The sequence below is a fragment of the Nyctibius grandis genome, chromosome 3 (assembly GCF_013368605.1).
Source record: "Nyctibius grandis isolate bNycGra1 chromosome 3, bNycGra1.pri, whole genome shotgun sequence".
NCBI classification, from domain to species: domain Eukaryota; kingdom Metazoa; phylum Chordata; class Aves; order Nyctibiiformes; family Nyctibiidae; genus Nyctibius; species Nyctibius grandis.
Window position 1 is genome coordinate 10,484,419 of NC_090660.1, and position 16,602 is coordinate 10,501,020.

General features: G+C 40.9%; 1 protein-coding gene across 2 annotated transcripts in view; it reads left to right on the forward strand.

Annotated features, from left to right (window-relative positions):
- The window catches only part of JARID2 (jumonji and AT-rich interaction domain containing 2), a 233,018-nt gene extending 217,426 nt beyond the window's left edge, over positions 1-15,592 (forward strand). For both annotated transcript variants that reach the window (XM_068396444.1, XM_068396445.1), the window contains exons 13-18: positions 600-705; positions 1,559-1,741; positions 7,934-8,064; positions 10,146-10,329; positions 11,885-11,992; positions 14,049-15,592. In XM_068396444.1, the coding sequence (XP_068252545.1) occupies positions 600-705; positions 1,559-1,741; positions 7,934-8,064; positions 10,146-10,329; positions 11,885-11,992; positions 14,049-14,225 (889 nt within the window). In that variant the 3' untranslated portion in view covers positions 14,226-15,592. The remainder of the gene's footprint in view (positions 1-599; positions 706-1,558; positions 1,742-7,933; positions 8,065-10,145; positions 10,330-11,884; positions 11,993-14,048) is intronic.
- Positions 15,593-16,602: the final 1,010 nt, after the last annotated feature.

Below are 16,602 nucleotides of genomic sequence, written 5' to 3' on the forward strand. Positions count from 1 at the left end.
ATCTCTCTTGCTGCTTTGGCTGCTGTTAGTCAGGTTTTCCTTTGCTGTAAGGGAGAGGAGGGGTGTGGGATTTGTTTAGTAAGCAAGGCCAGAAGGTCTTAGGCTACTTTGTGTAAAAACGGTAAAGGTGGTTTGTAGTTCCTTGATTGTTATGAACAGAAAACATTATTCAAGAAAAAAACCCTTCAGTTCATGCACAGGTACTAAATACAACCATTTATGATAAAGACAACAGTATATATATTGGGGCTTATGAAATGCAAACTTCTGTCCATAATTAGCTGTTCCAGTGCCATTAAAATGCACATCATGCTATTGCTGATTTTTCTCCTCTGATTCTACAGCACACTGAGTATTCACATTCCTGTTTGGGAAGTTTTGTGTCCTTTGGCATCTAGTGAACACCATCAGACTGAGCCGAAATAAAACAGCTTTCCATAACTCCTCAGTGTTTTACCAAGAAGAACTGTGTGGGAAAGCCTGTGTTTAATTTCTGTCTTTTAATCAATGTCCTGGTCTGAATTGCCTGTTACTGTGTAGCTGTGGACCATTATTTACTCCACAGTAAATCTTTCTCTTTTCCTCTGACAAAACAACAGGTATTGCATTCCTGCTGCGGAGGAGAACAAACTTGATGATGTGGTACATACCCTGCTGCAAGCCAATGGCACTCCAGGGCTGGAAATGCTTGAAAGTAATGTAATGGTAGGTTAACACTGGGAGAGGTATTCCCATTTGAGAACCCAAGGCTGATCAGAAGGCTGGTTGGTTGGGGGTTTCTTTTGGTTTTGTGTTACACTACAATGATGCAGAGGCTGTTGTTAACATCTGGCTACTTTCTACCTGCAGTGTTTACCCACATGGCATTCTTCTAACAAGGCTCACATGCTAAAATGTTGAAATAAAAATAAATGTGACAGTGCAATAAATGTCCATTTTTAATACTGTCCATAATGCATTTAACCTCACAAAGGGTGTGTTTTGTAATCAATTAATCTGCCATGACTGACATTTTATGATGCCAGCATGGATATGAGAAGCCTAATACTTCGAAGGATTTCAAAGTATTTTTGGCTCCCTTGTTTATTTTATGGATAACAATTTCTATTTAGTGCATTTAAGTATAAATTTGGGAGCCCACAACAAAAACAACTCCCTCACCTATCCATGTTAACATCTCTAACAGAAGTGTAATGGCAAGGTGGATCCAATGCCAAGTCTGTCTGAAAAGATCTAGATGGGAGACCGAATGGCCTGCCTTACTTTCTGTAGTAGTAGATAGATAATTGTTTTGAGGCTTTGTGTTTGAGAACGTTTGGCAAGTGAAGGTTTAAACCGTTGGTTTCAAAAGAGCCGCTGCTGTAATTCTCACTCCAAACACTCAGCTTCAGCATGTGCAGAAGGGAACAGTGACAGCGAGCAGAGCTGAGCTGTTAGCAGAGCACAGCTTTTCCCCACAAGTAGCATGTGGCAGTCCCCAGCAACGAAGGGGATCGAACTGTGAGAGAAAGTTCTGATTCTTTTTCTTTATTTTTGTTTTGCTTTTATGTCTTTCTAGATCTCCCCAGAAATCTTGTGTAAGGAGGGGATCAGGGTGCACCGTACTGTACAGCAGAGCGGGCAGTTCGTTGTCTGTTTTCCTGGATCCTTTGTGTCTAAAGTGTGTTGTGGCTATAGTGTTTCTGAAACAGTGCACTTTGCTACCACCCAGTGGACAAGTATGGGTTTTAAAACAGCCAAGGTAAGTTGAGAAAAGGAGTTAAAATGGATTCACGGCCCTGCCATCTCAAACGACAACAAACCAGACATTCCAGGATTGATAGTATTGTGAGACTAGTACAACTACATCTATTTTTGTGGACTATTAAATAACAAAAGGAAAAAGTTCTGCAAGGCATAAGACGATCCAGTGTTTTCAGAAAAGCAACTGGGATAATAATTGATAGCTAAAAACTTCTGTATATTTGAAAAATTCAGAAGATTGTTATGCCTGCAGACCAGTTTGCGAGTAAGCTTCTCAAAAATCCCTTCAGAGCTAATGATAATATATTGTATTATGCTTACTAGTTTTTTTAAGTGATGTTTTCTAGAACCATTAGAATCTCAGGTGCAAATATCTGAATAACTGTGCTTCTTAGCTCCTATGATAGGCAGAGTCAGTTAATACTCACAGCTGTATTGCTTGTCTTTCTCTGCCCCTTCATTCAGGAAAAGCTGTTGATCAGGGCAATTTCAACTTTAACCACTTGAAAATGCTTAGGTTCACTGACCAGCCCACCCAGTACTAAGCTGTAAATGAAACAAACTTCCTGTTCCCTTTTCACACAACTGAGGCAGGTTGTCTGCAGAAACAAACAGGTGAATTGCCCAGTCATTATGATTTTGGCTACATTTCTCTGTTCTTGGACAAAGAATATACATCACTAATTGTGTTCCCAGCCTCCTCAAATACACAATGGGTTACAGATGCTATTTTGGTAGTATTTTATAGCTAAGCCACTAGTAAATTATCATTTACAGCTTCAGACCAAGTGGTTAGTAAGTAGTTAAATGTAATATGTCCACAGTTAGGTTTTGGTTCTTTAGGGTTAATGGAGTTCTTCCAGCCTGGTTATACTAAATGTATATTAACTTAGTTTGGAATAAAAGGTTATTTTATTACAGATTTATTTTGGGGGAAGGTGGGAATTGTATATATGTATAGGTAAGGAATGAGAATCCTGAGCTAACCTTTTCTGTCTGAAGGTACACAATTATATTAACTCCATGTGCTGTATTTATTGCTCTACTGAATACTTGTTTGATATTGTGAAAATGCCACTCCTGTAAGAGACAGAAATCACTATGCAGCAATTAAAAAGCTCTTCTTGGTGCCTCAAATTCTGAAGAACAGTTTCTTTTGATTAATTTTTAAGAGCTTTGCACTGCGTTAATATAAGCTGACTGAAAATTGAAGTCACAGCTCTCACAAACTTTGCAAGAACCACAGATATGTGTTTATATCAAAATATAACTCTGGAAACACCTATTGCATTGTTATTTTTTTTTTTTTTCCTTCCCTCTCTTCTTTCCTCAAACTATCCTATGTTCTTAACTCTCTTAAATTTTGGAAATACTCCCTTGGTTCCTTCACTTTGACAAGGCACTTTGCCATTTTCAAAGACTGGCCGGGATTGTGCTTTTCAGAGGTTGTGAGATGTTGTGTGTAATGAGCAAGATTCCCCTTTTGGACTGTTAATGAACTCTCTGACAAACAACTGTACCTTCCTGTCTGTCTGTTCTCGACAGCAATATTGACAGTTTTCAGCTGTTTGATGCATTAACTTTGTTTCCATTCTGTGATACTGTGACCTAATTTTTTTATAGTGACTCTCTTTATATTACTAAACAATGTTGTTTCATTTCTGTATTGAATGACTGCTCATTCTCCTTTAATATATGGAAAAATGAAATCCTGCATCTGAAATTGCATTGATTTCAGTTTATAAGGAGCTGGGATAATTGTTGGAATAAAGAGTTCGTATAAAGCCTGTGTAAAGGGACAGACAGGTTTCACCTAAACCATACGTGGAACCAGGTTGCTGGCTTTTAAAAAATACCCTAAGAGCTCTTAGAATTTTAAACTAAGGATGAGGAGAAGGTTTACAGGTGTGGTGGAAGAGTTTGTATTTGGAGTGGCAAAGGGGTAACTCCATATCGTCAAATAAGGCATTGAACAAAGTCAGTAAAACTCATTTAGGAAACAGGAAGACAGAATATTGGACTAAATGAATGTACTCTGGTCTAGAGGTTTGGAAATAAGAAGGAATGCCTGGTTTTAAAGGAGGGCTTCGGTGGTATAGGGCCTACCACAAACTTGGTGGAAAGAAGAGACTCAGCTGGTACAAGCTGGTACAAGCCAGGTTTAACTCTGTCACCAGTGACAGAATCCCGGTGCACTGATCTTCCCATCCTAAATAGGAAAACTATGGTATTAGCAGTGTGCTTCTGACTGTCTGGCCCAGATGCTGGAAGGGGCTTTATATGTATCCCCCCCACCAAGTTTTAGTTTGGGTGAGGAACGTGCCTTTGAAACGCCACACAGTTACCATTCCTTGGTTCCTATCACAGAGCTCTCTTAGCCCGAGCAGACGGGGTTGCTTTCAGATGAAACCAAATGGGAAGAGGCGCTCCAGAAGCACACCTAATGTCCTCCAAACACTGGTGGTGGTGTGGCCACAGGACCAGGCTAGACTGCTCTGAAGTAAAGCCGTTGGCTTTACACACACATGTCCTGTGGATGTTTGGGTCTTCAGCGTCAACTGTACCTCTCTGCACATCATCTGCTCTTGCTTCACCATACTGGATGGTGCGTAGATGTAGCCTGTGTTATGCTAAAGGAGATGAGAGAAGCTGCAAGGACAGGACATACGATGATAATGGGAAATGCTGGTCTCCTCCCCCTAGCTAGGATAATGGTTGTGTTGGCGTGTGATGCCAGAACTGAAACGGCTTCAGGGAGCAGCGAGTCAGGAAATCCACACGGGAAGAAACTGTCGTCTCACTTCTCAGCAGTGGTGGAGCCCAGTTCAAAACTTCACTATCAAATAGCTGCGCTGTGATGGTGAGCAGAGATTAAGAACCTTGAAAGAGCAGTAAAACGCAAAATATCCACTACTGTGGTGTTTCATTTCAAAAGACAGCCTCGCATAATACCAAGGAAGCTTGTTAAATTGAGCATGCAGAAAGAAGGGTTAAGTGTTTGCGTGCAGCATAGAAATTGTTTAAAGATGTGTTAGAGGCTCACAACACATGCACGTTGCCTAGCAAAAAAAAAATTTCAAAAGGCAAACCCCCACTAAACCTGGCATGGCTAAACACCAGGAGAAAGGAGTCTGATTGAAATGAGACCAAAAAATCCCTTTTGTGTCCAGAAGATGAAAATGGAAACGAAATAACCACTGTAGCAAGATGCATGTAAATACACACAAATGCAGACCAAAGAGATCTTGAAGAACAACTTGATAAAGGCCAAAACAAAAAATAAACGTAGAAAAGAATGAAACCAGGAAAATCAACATGGCTTTTGCAGCGAGGTCATGGCCCCCAGACCTTGAAACTTTTGGAAGGATGTATGGCCAAAGAGATCCTGTGAGCATTTCTGGAAGACTTTTGGCGAGGTTCCTCAGAAAAGGCACTTAAAGAAATTAACCTGCCATGGGTTGGGGGGAAAGTTCACGCACCAAAAAAAATAACTGATTTAAAGAGAAGCGGAGGCTGGGAACAAATGGTTGGTTTTTATCATGGAGGGAGGTCTCTTTCTGCATTCCTCAGGAATTTGTACTAATACCAGTACAGCTCAACATATGCGTAAATAACCTAGAAAGGCAAGTGAATAGCAAAACCAGTCCTTTATACTGAGGATATTAATGGTCATGACAGCAAAAATTAAAGCTATGAGGTGCTGCAGAAAGATTTCATGATACTGAGTGATCTGCATGAGAAAATGGGTTGATAAATTTTAAATTACTCAGGAGTAAAAAATAATCCTACTTTGACAGACACAGCAATGGGCTCTGAATGAGCTCTTGCTGCTGAGAAAAAGAGGTATCTGAGTTCCTACGGAGCTGCCAGCCAAGTGCTCCGGAGAGGTTTAAAAAAAAATCTTGAATGTTAGGAATTGCAAGGAGAGAGTAGAGAACAAAGAAACATCACTATGGCAGTGTAGGCTCTTGGGTATGGCCGTGGCTTGAATACTTGTGCCATTCTGAGTCCCTAATTGCAAAAGAAATAAAGAGGAACTAGAAAAAGCACAGCAGAGATTGACGATTAAAGGTATGAATTAGCCTCTGCATTAAATGTAAGAGGACTACTCAGCCTGGAAAATTAATGGCTGAGAGACGTATATGATAGTAAGATGGGATCACAAGTGGCAGGGTGATGATAATTATAACATGAATGTTCACTGTCTCTCATAACATTGAAAAACATGTTATTAAAAGAAATGATTAGGCAGTAGGTCAAAAGCAAACAGAAGTAGTTTTAAAATACTTATCTGTGTATTTCAGTACTGCATGGAACAGAAAAACGTACATGGATTCAGAAATCCAGACAAATGCACAGATCCAGTGAGTTGTGCTAAACGCAGCACAGGCCCGTCCCGGGCTCAGGAGGTCCCTGAGCTGCCAGCCAGCAGGAGTGTACCTCGCTTTTTGCTCTAGCCACCCACCGTGGCCTTTTATCCTGGCTGCGTGCGTTGCCTGTGCGGGCTTTTGATCTGGCTTGGAGTGGCTGTTGTTGTGCAGCCTCGGACAATATGCAAAGCAAATCTAAAGTGCAACAAAACTTCTCATAGCACTCCTAAAAGTGCAGCTGTTCTGATCCCAGGCAGGCCCTAGCAGAACCTGCTGAAGAACGCTTTTTTTACCTGTGACCCTCTTTTGAATGCTTTTTGATCAGCAAAGGTTACTAATCCATTTTATGATATAGATATATATATAGGTTATTACATCAATGCATGCAATTGTTGCTATTAAAAATGATTAATTTTATGATATATTGGTTCTGATAAAAGAAATAACCAAGAGCATGTAACTGGGATTACAAAACAGGTTAAAAAAAATGGTTAAAGATGAATCTTGTTTTGTTTGTGCCGAGTAGGTATTTGGTGGGCTTAAGCAAAATGGCACCTTCACATGACACTCAGTGTTAGCATCATTTGAAAACTCTCTGACACTATATAAAACAAAAGATACCTCTTCAGACACAGGGAAGACTGTAGACTTTACCCAGTCGCACAGTAAATCAAGGAATTTGCCTACATAAGAATTATCAAATGGATTAAGCTACCAAAATCAGTCTGTTCGTTTTGACAGGAATGAAAGACGTAGCTGGAAAAGCTTACACAGAGGGGAACCGGTAACAGGCAAAACCGAGCAGAACTGAAACACCCCCTCTTTTGCCAGTTGTCTCTTTTCCCTGACATCCGCCTGTTTTTGCTAATTGTTGTCTTTTTGACGTTTTAAAAGATGGAAAATAACAGCAGCCCTGGGCTTCAAGCAGGTCAGAAGACTAGATCTTACTGGATGGCTGAGTGTGCCAATAGTGTAGTACTGAGCTTAAGGGGTTGGGTTACTCCTCTTGGCCTCCACAGGAAAAATGAATTTTTAGGGAGAGAATTTTGAGGTGTTTGTTGGTTCCTCCACTTCAGTGAACTGCATACTAACCTATGCCTGGGCATCCTTCTAATTTTTCTCATTTTCTTGACATCTCTCCTGTCCTTGTCTTTTCCACTGAAGTTTATTTTTCTTTTTGTTGAAAAAAAAAGTATACTTGAAATGTGGTGACACTGGAGTATTTGCATTTTGCTTCCTTCTCTTTGTATATGCAGACTTTGCCTATCTTATCTTTTCTCTGCATTAAATTCCACAGTAAAGCATATTAAAAAAAAGACAGCATACAGATTGATTTCTTAGCATATATGCCATCATGCATTACAGATACTTTTTTGCTCTCTAATGGTGACTTTGAATGAAAGCAAAATGTTAGATGTAACAGGCACTGGGGTTTTCTCCGAGAAAGCAGTTGATTGTGACTGTCTGGTAGCCTGCATTTGGTTTATGTTTTCGAGGGGTTTTTCTGTGTCATTGGTTCACCTAAAGCACGTGCAGAAAATCTTCTTCTGTAGTCCTTTCAACAGGAAGACCCAGTTCAGTAAAGCACTTGGGCACCTGGCTTTCCACTGAAAGGACCGATTCATAATCGGCATTTATTTCAGCGTGCAGTTAGGTGCTGGATGTAAGTTAGGAACGTAAATACTTTGTTTAATTTGGACTATAGAAAGCTCTTACTTTTGGTTGTTCTAAAAGGCGACTTTTTGCTACTCTGAATTCATTCTTCATAATTTTTTATTTTCAAATTTGCTTAAGAACTAATGTGGCCATTTCTGTCCCAGGAAATGAAGAGACGACGTATAGCCAAACCATTTTCAATGGAAAAGTTGCTTTATCAGATTGCAACAGCGGAAGCAAAAAAGGAAAACGGACCGACTCTGAGTACGATATCATCACTTCTTGGAGAGCTCAGGTAACGAATTGGGGGCCTATTGTACCTATTTTGTTTTCATTGGCAGACTCCAAGGTGGATGACGTAAGTAACCATTTCAGAAGCATGTCTTCACGTACTTAACCGAGCAAAAGCCCAGCAAACATACTTGAAGACAGCCACTTGTGGAAGAAGCAGTTTCCATGGCTATATCTGATGTGAGAGTGCCCATGGTTGGGATGTCTTACTCTAAGAATTCCCTACTTTGGGCACCATCAAAGAATTAAAACTACAGTTTGCCTTGGGTTTTTATCTTGTTGATTTGTGCTGCTGAGAGTCAAGGTTTCCTGATGCATTAGGTGAGCTACATGGTGCCAAGTGGTTAAATACCTTTCTTCAGTTTTTCAGCCTCTTGGCATCAGTAGCCACTGTCAATCCATGTCTGTCATGGATTGTTTTGCACCAGGAACCCTTGTCTTCAGCATCAAGATTGCTGTACTACGGTTGTAGAAGGTACTTTGTATACAGAAAGTTGTCTTGATTGAAACCACTGAATAAGTGAGCAGCTTATGCATGGGTGCTAATACATCTTGCATTAGAACTTGAATGTTTTAAAGAAAAAACCTTCATACTCCTTTTTCTCTCCAGAATTAAGGAAACATGTTTAGGGTTTCTCTTAAGATAGGTAAAAAAAGAAAATACAATGTTGCCTGGCTTCCTGTGTAATGATCTTCTCTTTTGTTCCCTATTATGTAGTTGCTACCTATCTTTCAAGTTTGTGACAACTGGTACTCGAGATGTCAAGAAAGTTTTGATGAATGGAATCTACAAACTGTATTTAACTAACTAGCATGTTCATTTGGAAAATTTCCAGTGACATATTGAAGGGGAAAACAGCCCATGTGTTGTTTTAGTGTTCAGAAAGAAATACAAAGAGGTGTCCTGACTGCTTTACCTGCAGCTGGTTCCCCTGTGGGAATAATCACTTCCAAGTGCTCTTTTTTTTTTTTTTTTTTTTTTTTTTCCCCCCCCTTGAAGAGGAAAAGTCTGCAAGTGCGAAAGGTGAAACAGAAATGTTGGTGCTTGCTGTTAGACCATCACATCGACCTCTATCAGAGTGGTTCTCAAACTTCTTCTTATGCTTAGGTTGGAATTCTCTGGAGGATATCGGTCCTTCCTTTGGCTGCTTATGTAAAACAAAATCCCAAACAACAAAACCTGAAAAAAATGAACCAAAGTGGAACACTGTACCATATTTTTTTCCTTTGTTTTGTTTTGCTTGTTTGTTCTGTGTCTTGCTGCCTCCTCTCCTGATCTGCCTTGGTTGCTCAGTTTGCCCATGCCATTTGCTTAGCTTGGCTCTCCACCCATCCTCAGCTGTGTCTGGTGGTGAGCTTATTTATTCTCCCCTTCCATCTGCTCAGCTCACTCCACACTTGCTCTCTTCCACTCAGCTCCAACCCGACCTGCTCTCCTAATGCTGTATAGTTCAGCATAGGAAGTATTGTCCACCTTGCGGATGCCGTGGGTGAAGGGCGGCTAGAGGGCTTAGTCCTTAGTCTTAATTGACATCTCCTTCTTTTTCCCCTGGGTGTACAGCAAGATCTTCGTCTTTTGGCACAATCACTTGCCCTGCTCCCCCTTTCCTGCCTGAAGCACCTCATGGCAGCAGGTCCTTGGTTCATCTCTGCCTCCTGATGAAGGTGGCTGTGTTACTCCTGACAGCAAGAGCTCCTCCTCCTCAAGGTGGCTTTTGGCAACTTCAGGAATGACGGTCATGTTAGCCACATCTCCTGACTCTCTCTCCACATGGCCCCGAGCAACCATCGACCTCCAGGAAGTACTCAGCAGTCCTCAGTTCTCTGTGGAGCAGTTTGAGAACCACTGGCTTGATACAGTGGTCGCTGTTAAAATCCGGAGATAGCTTTTGCAATCAGGCAGCATTTCTGTGGAGCTGGCTGTCTCTCACCATGCGTAGGGAATGGCACCAACCTCCAACAACACTCAGGGCTTTGCTGTGTGGAGCTAAGGTTTCAGTGATGATCATGGTAAAAGGGTGATTGTACGTGGCTTTGTGGTGGTATGAGGCGATGCCAATGTCTAATTGCATAAAACATTCACAGGGACACGGAGCTGAGGCAGCGGCAGCAGCTTTACGAGGCAGGTCTCCATTCTTCAGCACGCTATGGCAGCCACGACAGCAGCAGCATGGGGATGGATGGGAAGAAAAAGCCTCGAAAGTGGTTGCAGTTAGAAACGTCAGAGAGGAGATGTCAGATTTGTCAGCACCTGTGCTATCTTTCCATGGTGAGTAAAATCCTTTGCCACCACTGGGGTACTGTGCCCCCTGTTCTAATGGACTGTAAGCATTTGAGAGACAGCACGTGACTACAGAGTCATCTCATGCACTCCATGCAACACGCAGAGATGTTGATTTGGGTTGTGTCAGAACATTTTTCACCTTGGGCAGTGGTGACAGGAGGCAACGGTTAGTGTCAGCTAGCTTCCCTCCCCCTGCAAGGAAGGGATAAACTAGTCACTCAGCCACTCTCAGACACCCACAAGCGTGTCTGCATTGCACTAGGAGTGGTAACAGATACCTGCAGGTTGACAGTAGTAGTAAGTCACAGCAGAACAGTTCTCAGGACGAGCTAGCGACTCAAATGTATGCCCTGAGTCTCAGGCATGCAGCTACAGCCTGTGCTGCGCCAGTTTCCCTGCAAGCCAAATTGCAGGGTAGATGTATCTTATCTATCACGCTAAGATGCTGTTTGCCAACCTGTCTGTTCGAAATTAGAAGTCATGCCCATAAACCTTCTCTTTTATTAGAAGTTGCCTGCTGGCTTTTGAAGGTGTGCTAACCGCTGTGGTGACACTTCCAGGTTTTTAGCTGTATGAGGAACACCCAGAAATGCAGCAATTTCATTAAAAATACCAAAAGCCCCTTCCACAACCTTATGTACCACTTAATTCCAAGACCAGATATTTAAATAAACATAATACAGTGTGAGTCCCTGTTCAGTCCTGTTTTCTGTCATCTTTCGGGTCTTTTTTTTTTTTTTTTTTTTTTTGTTATAAATGTTAGGTTTTTGATGGAAATACAATGTAACTGCTAAATGATGAGCTGTAGCTGTTTCCCTCCCTAGGACAGAATATGCTGAGTTTATACATGTCTTTAGACTGCTGAGCAGCTAAGACATGTTTAAGCAGGACTAGTTGGAATTAACTTTAAAATGAGTTTGTTTAAAAAACCAACCAGCCAACCAAAAACCTCTTAATTCTGGTGCGTTTGCTCTGGAGTAAGTGTAATCGAGGGAAGGATTTTCTCGTCATTCTTAACAGTAATAAGGGACAAAAGGTCAACGTGGTTGTCAAATTCCAAGCCGAATGTGTAGGCTTGGCAGGTGGCCAGCTGAGCAAATGTGACCTCTGCTGAATGAGACAGTAGCTGAGGAATCCTGTGGCTAAGCTGCTGATTTCATCCTTATTCAAGACAGCGTTTAAAGTAATGGGAAACAGCTGCTTTCAAGAAACCTTTAGGCTACATATTAGATACCAATAAAGCTTTATGCCTGTATCATTATTTGGATTTGGCCTTCATTACTGTTGGTGTTTTTTTTAAAGAATCGTATGTATTATTTGCCAATGGTAGTAGTCAAAAAGGGTTATGTGCTTTCTTCTTATTACACATTCTGTATCATTTCACCATGTGTAATGGTTCTTGTTCATGCCTCCCTCCACTAACTTGTAGTAAAATACAGGTTTAATAATTCACACATTGCAATGGGAAACACTTTGTGTGACATGGCTACAGTTTTGAGCTCACTGCACTTCTCTCTCCCCCGCCTCTGCATTCTTATAGGTTGTACAGGAGAATGAAAATGTTGTCTTCTGCTTGGAGTGTGCCCTGCGGCATGTGGAAAAACAGAAGTCTTGTCGGGGACTGAAAATGATGTACCGTTACGATGAGGTCTGTACAATCTAGCTCTGTGATGCTGCTGAGCTTTGATACTGAAAACGTGGGACTAGACTTAGCTCTGCCTTTGTCCTACCGAGACATCAAGAGGCTGTGCTTTGCTGTTTGGGTTTTGTTTTTTTCTTTTGGTGTGGAAAGAAGGCACTTTATTATGAGCTAAGTAAAAGAAAGAGAGGGAAACACGATTACAAAGATGAAACCTGAAGCATAAACTGCATGACTATGTGTTACAGAACAGAGAAGCCATTTAGTGCTTTGGGATACTGTAGGACAGGAGGCTATGCTTTGACTGGTTAATTTATGATAACTTCTGTGCTTCAGGGTAAGTTCTCCCTGGTGGTAAACAAAAGTTCACACTGATTTACTCCAGTCCAGCCTGAACCTTCTTTAAGGCAAACTTGCAGGGTACTGGTAGATTAGAGGTCCAGTAATGGCTGAATGGCTCAATGCATTCACAGAACTCAAGTGGGTGATCTAGGACTGTGCCGGGGTTGTGGGCTGATGCCACACTGCAGTACAGTCAAGCAGCACCTCTTTCCCTGCCTAGTTAGCTCCAGGTGTGAACAGCCAGCATGTGTGAGGGGATGGGTGGGGAACAGAGAGGGGGAGCATTTTACTGTTGGCCCGAGCTTGGGGATAGCGAAGCAGGGGGAGAAATTATGAAATCAGCTCTTTAAGATCAGTGCTGGTACAAGCAGCTTTTTGCGACGGGCTTCTCGGCAGTTTCTGAAGTATGTGCACAGAGGTGTGGGGGGAAAAAACCCACAAGGTCAAAGTCTGGGGCAGCTCATGCCCTTGCGGCTTTGTTCATTTTTAATTGTAGACTCTGTTCTGGTATCATGTCCTGTAGATAGAAACAAGTACAACCTAAGCAGCCCAGAAAACAGTGAAACTGCCTTTGTAATGCAACAAACACCGAAGAGTTTCAGGAAGTTACTCAGAAATTGTAATGCCTTTCTCTTATTCTTGAGATTATTCAGTCCCTTACATCCTGTGCCTTCACAGATTTGTTAATTCTATTGCGGTTTTCAAAGCCACTCTTTCCAGCAGAATCACACACAATAATTATTTTTGCTAGGTTTTATAATTACAAAGTAGGTATGTTAGGCTGTGTTGGGAAAGGCAAGAAAAGCTCTCCTTTGGTACTGGCTGATGATTTTTTTCAAATGTAAAAAACTCTCACAAAGTTTCTACATTTCTGAAAGATCCTAACTGCTGCCTCGTTATTATTACAGATTTTTTTTTTTTGAGAGCTGTGAATGGGGAGAAAGATAACCTGGAGGTCAAGTGCCGGTTGTTAAATCTCTTTAACTGTTAGGTAGACTTAATTAAGCAGCTGTTTCAACTTCGCACAAAAATAACTTCTCAACATTCTTACTAGGATGGGACAGCCAGTGCAGAAAAATCTACCCCCCCCACCCCCAAACATCCTCAAATCCCTGAAGGTAACGGAATTAGGAGCAGCGTTGTAGCCAAGACACTCTGATGTGCAGTTCAAGGACTCCTGTCTTGCCCATCATAGTGCCGTGGACCTGTAGCCCTTTTTCTGCGTGGCAGTGAGCCGGCTTTCTCTGTGCGTGGGCTCAGAGTGCCTGGACACCCAGAGATCCTAAAAAGCATTACGTGAAAGTAGCATCCCATAACCAACGACAACAATGTCGCAAGGAAAAAGTGTAAACTTTTTCTTAAATTTTAAAGAAATATTTAGTAAACAGTAAACTATAAGCGAAGTTACTGTGGATTTAAATTTACGGCATTTATTATTCGTGCTTAGATGTTTCTAGCTCTTCTGACTACTGTCTAAGTTTGGAGGGGGGAAGCTGCAGCGAGGGCAGTATTTGGACTGCTACACAGTACTTTTTAACAAACTCCTGGTTGTGCATAAGCAGTGTAGGAGCCAAGCTTCGGCATGGTTTAAATATATAGATATCCCCCCCCTGCAGTTAGGTGCTTTCAGTCAAAAAGGCAGCACTACGTCTCTGTCCTTCAGAACTGACTGGAGAAAGAGCAGATGCTAATGTGTGTCTTGTTTTTCCTGCTTCCCGGACAGGAACAAATCATCAGTCTAGTCAATCAAATCTGTGGAAAAGTATCTGGTAAAAATGGCAGCATTGAGAACTGTATCAGCAAGCCTACACCAAAAAGAGGACCTCGGAAGAGAGCGACAGTCGACGTGCCATCATCTAGGCTTTCATCCTCCAGTTCATCCAAAAGTGCTTCAAGTTAATCCTGAAGATGCCAACACTCTCATTTTGTCAATTTATATATATTTTTTGTAATTATTATACCATAGTTTGGAGTACTTGCTGTAGAATACAAGCTGTCTTTGCACTAGCTCTAAAGAAGATTTTCTTCTGGTTTTAGAGAACTAATTTTGTTTTAGCATTAAACTGTTGAATTTTTTTTTTTTGTACTTAGAATAGATAGATCTAGCAGTCTGATTTTTTTAAACTGCCGTATGTTCACTGTTTTAAAACCGGCAAGGGGCTGATAAAAATATTAATTTGTACTGTCCCTATGGCTGAAGAAATAAAAAGCCTTTTTGGTAACTGTGAAAAAAAAGGCTTTTAACCCATTTTTTGAATAGGTTAAAGTTTGATGTGTTTTATAATTTGTTCTCCAGTCATGTGAGCAGATTTTTCTAGAGAGAAAAGGGATAGGAGACAAAAAACTTGAAAGAAATTGCTTTACTTTGGCTGTCTTTTATTCTGTCACGGCAAGATGAGTTTTGTAATTTTTTAAATTGGAGACTACACACTTTCTTTGGGAGGTTATGGCAGCTGAAGATGGACTTTGTTTCCTAACCGTTGGCAAAAGGAGGAGATTTGGAGTATGTTCTCTTTTACCAGCACATCACTATGCATCTGTTTTGAGGGGGAAAAATAAAAATGTAAAAAAAAAAAAAAAAAAAAGGAGGAAAAAAGACTGCCTGCCTTGAGGAGTCACGTGAGGGAAAACTGTGCCTGATTTCATTAGGAAATCCATTCTGTTATTTTTTGGTGCTGTTGGCTACTTTATCAAAAACCCTTCAATAGCATCCTTTAAAAAAAAAAAAGAAAAAAGAAAAAAAAAGTGATCGAAGCCATAAGTGCTTCTTTGTCATAGACGTGCAATCTTTCTAACATTCCATTTCCATTCCACTGCTGTTTTTCACACCTTTACACAGTCAAGCATTAATTTTTGTTTTGAATTTGTTTCATTATATGATCACATTTAGAGCCACTAGCAGGTCTGCATCTTTCTTTTGAATGTGAAAATGCATTTTGCTTTCATCTTGTCTATTTTTTCTCTTCATGTTGTAACAAAAAAAAGAAAAATCACACCTTTTGTACATATGCCTGTAAATTTTTTTAAATACTTGAGCCTTTTCTTGGGGTGGGGGGAGGGATGGCGAAGAGACAAGATGAAGAAAAGCCTTACGTTTCACTTTCTTCATCGGTTGGATTGGATGCTTACAGGGTTTTTCTTGTAACATTTATAAGTGCTGCTTACATCACTGAACAACAACAAAAAATAATAATGGAGTAGCTGTTGCCCTTTTCTGGTTGTGTGTACAGTATGTGTGGAATAAAAAAGGGAAAATGTTTTCACAAACTGTTTTGTTTCGTAATTGAATTCAACAAAACCGTAGCTACCCATATTGCACTGAGCTTGCCAGTGGTGACTGTCAGGAAAGTCCTATAATACAATTTGTTGGTTGTTGTTGCAGAAGACTGAACTGTTTTGGAATATTTAACAATAACATAAACAGAGTCAAGTGTTTTCAAATGTGGTTGTCTGGTTTTTATGGCCTTGCTGTGTACTTTTCCCTCTTGACAGTAAACTTCTGACTATTGGCTTACAGTTTGACATTTAATTTATTAGCGCTGCTCTGCTCTCTTTCCTTGTAAGGAAAGACTTCATGTTGTTTATTGCCAGTTTTTTGTTTACTTTCCAGGTTTGTACTACGAGGTTTAATAAAAAAAACAAAACTTTTTTGGACATTTTGTCTGTCTTCTGGAAAGTGAGTGAGTAAAGTAAGCTCCTTCAAGAACAATTTCTTTCAACAGCTGCCAAGCTAAATGCTAAATATCTAATTGTAGGCAGGGAGCTTCTAGGTTTTGTTTCCCAGAGAGGGGTGAGGAAACACGTCAGGTAACAGGAGACAAGAGTGAATCTGTAAGGAAAGTGGGCACTTCCCAGCTGGCGAGCAGCAAGAGATGCCTCATTCCCAACCATTAGCTTTGCCAGGGCAGGGCTTTGGAAGGGATCTACAGCACAGCTCGTCCTTCTACTTACTCCGTCTCTGATTACATTCCTTCCCTCCTTGCATGCAGAGCAGGAGCCAGGAGCCTTCTCAAAGTAGAGCAGATCCCTGCAAACAGAGTGTGAGACTTGACAAGAAACAGGTGTTAGACATGTTCAGACCTCACATTTAGAGAGAAAAACAACTGCAGAAAAAAAAAAGGCAGTAAGATGATGATGACTACAGATCCTAAGGTTTAGAAAATGTACGCACTTAATATATAATATATAATTCAGGTTTATTTCCCTTAAATTGCTGGCTTGCATCAGTGTAGTCAAACAGATGTTACCACAGAAAAGTAAATTACACTGGTGCTCAG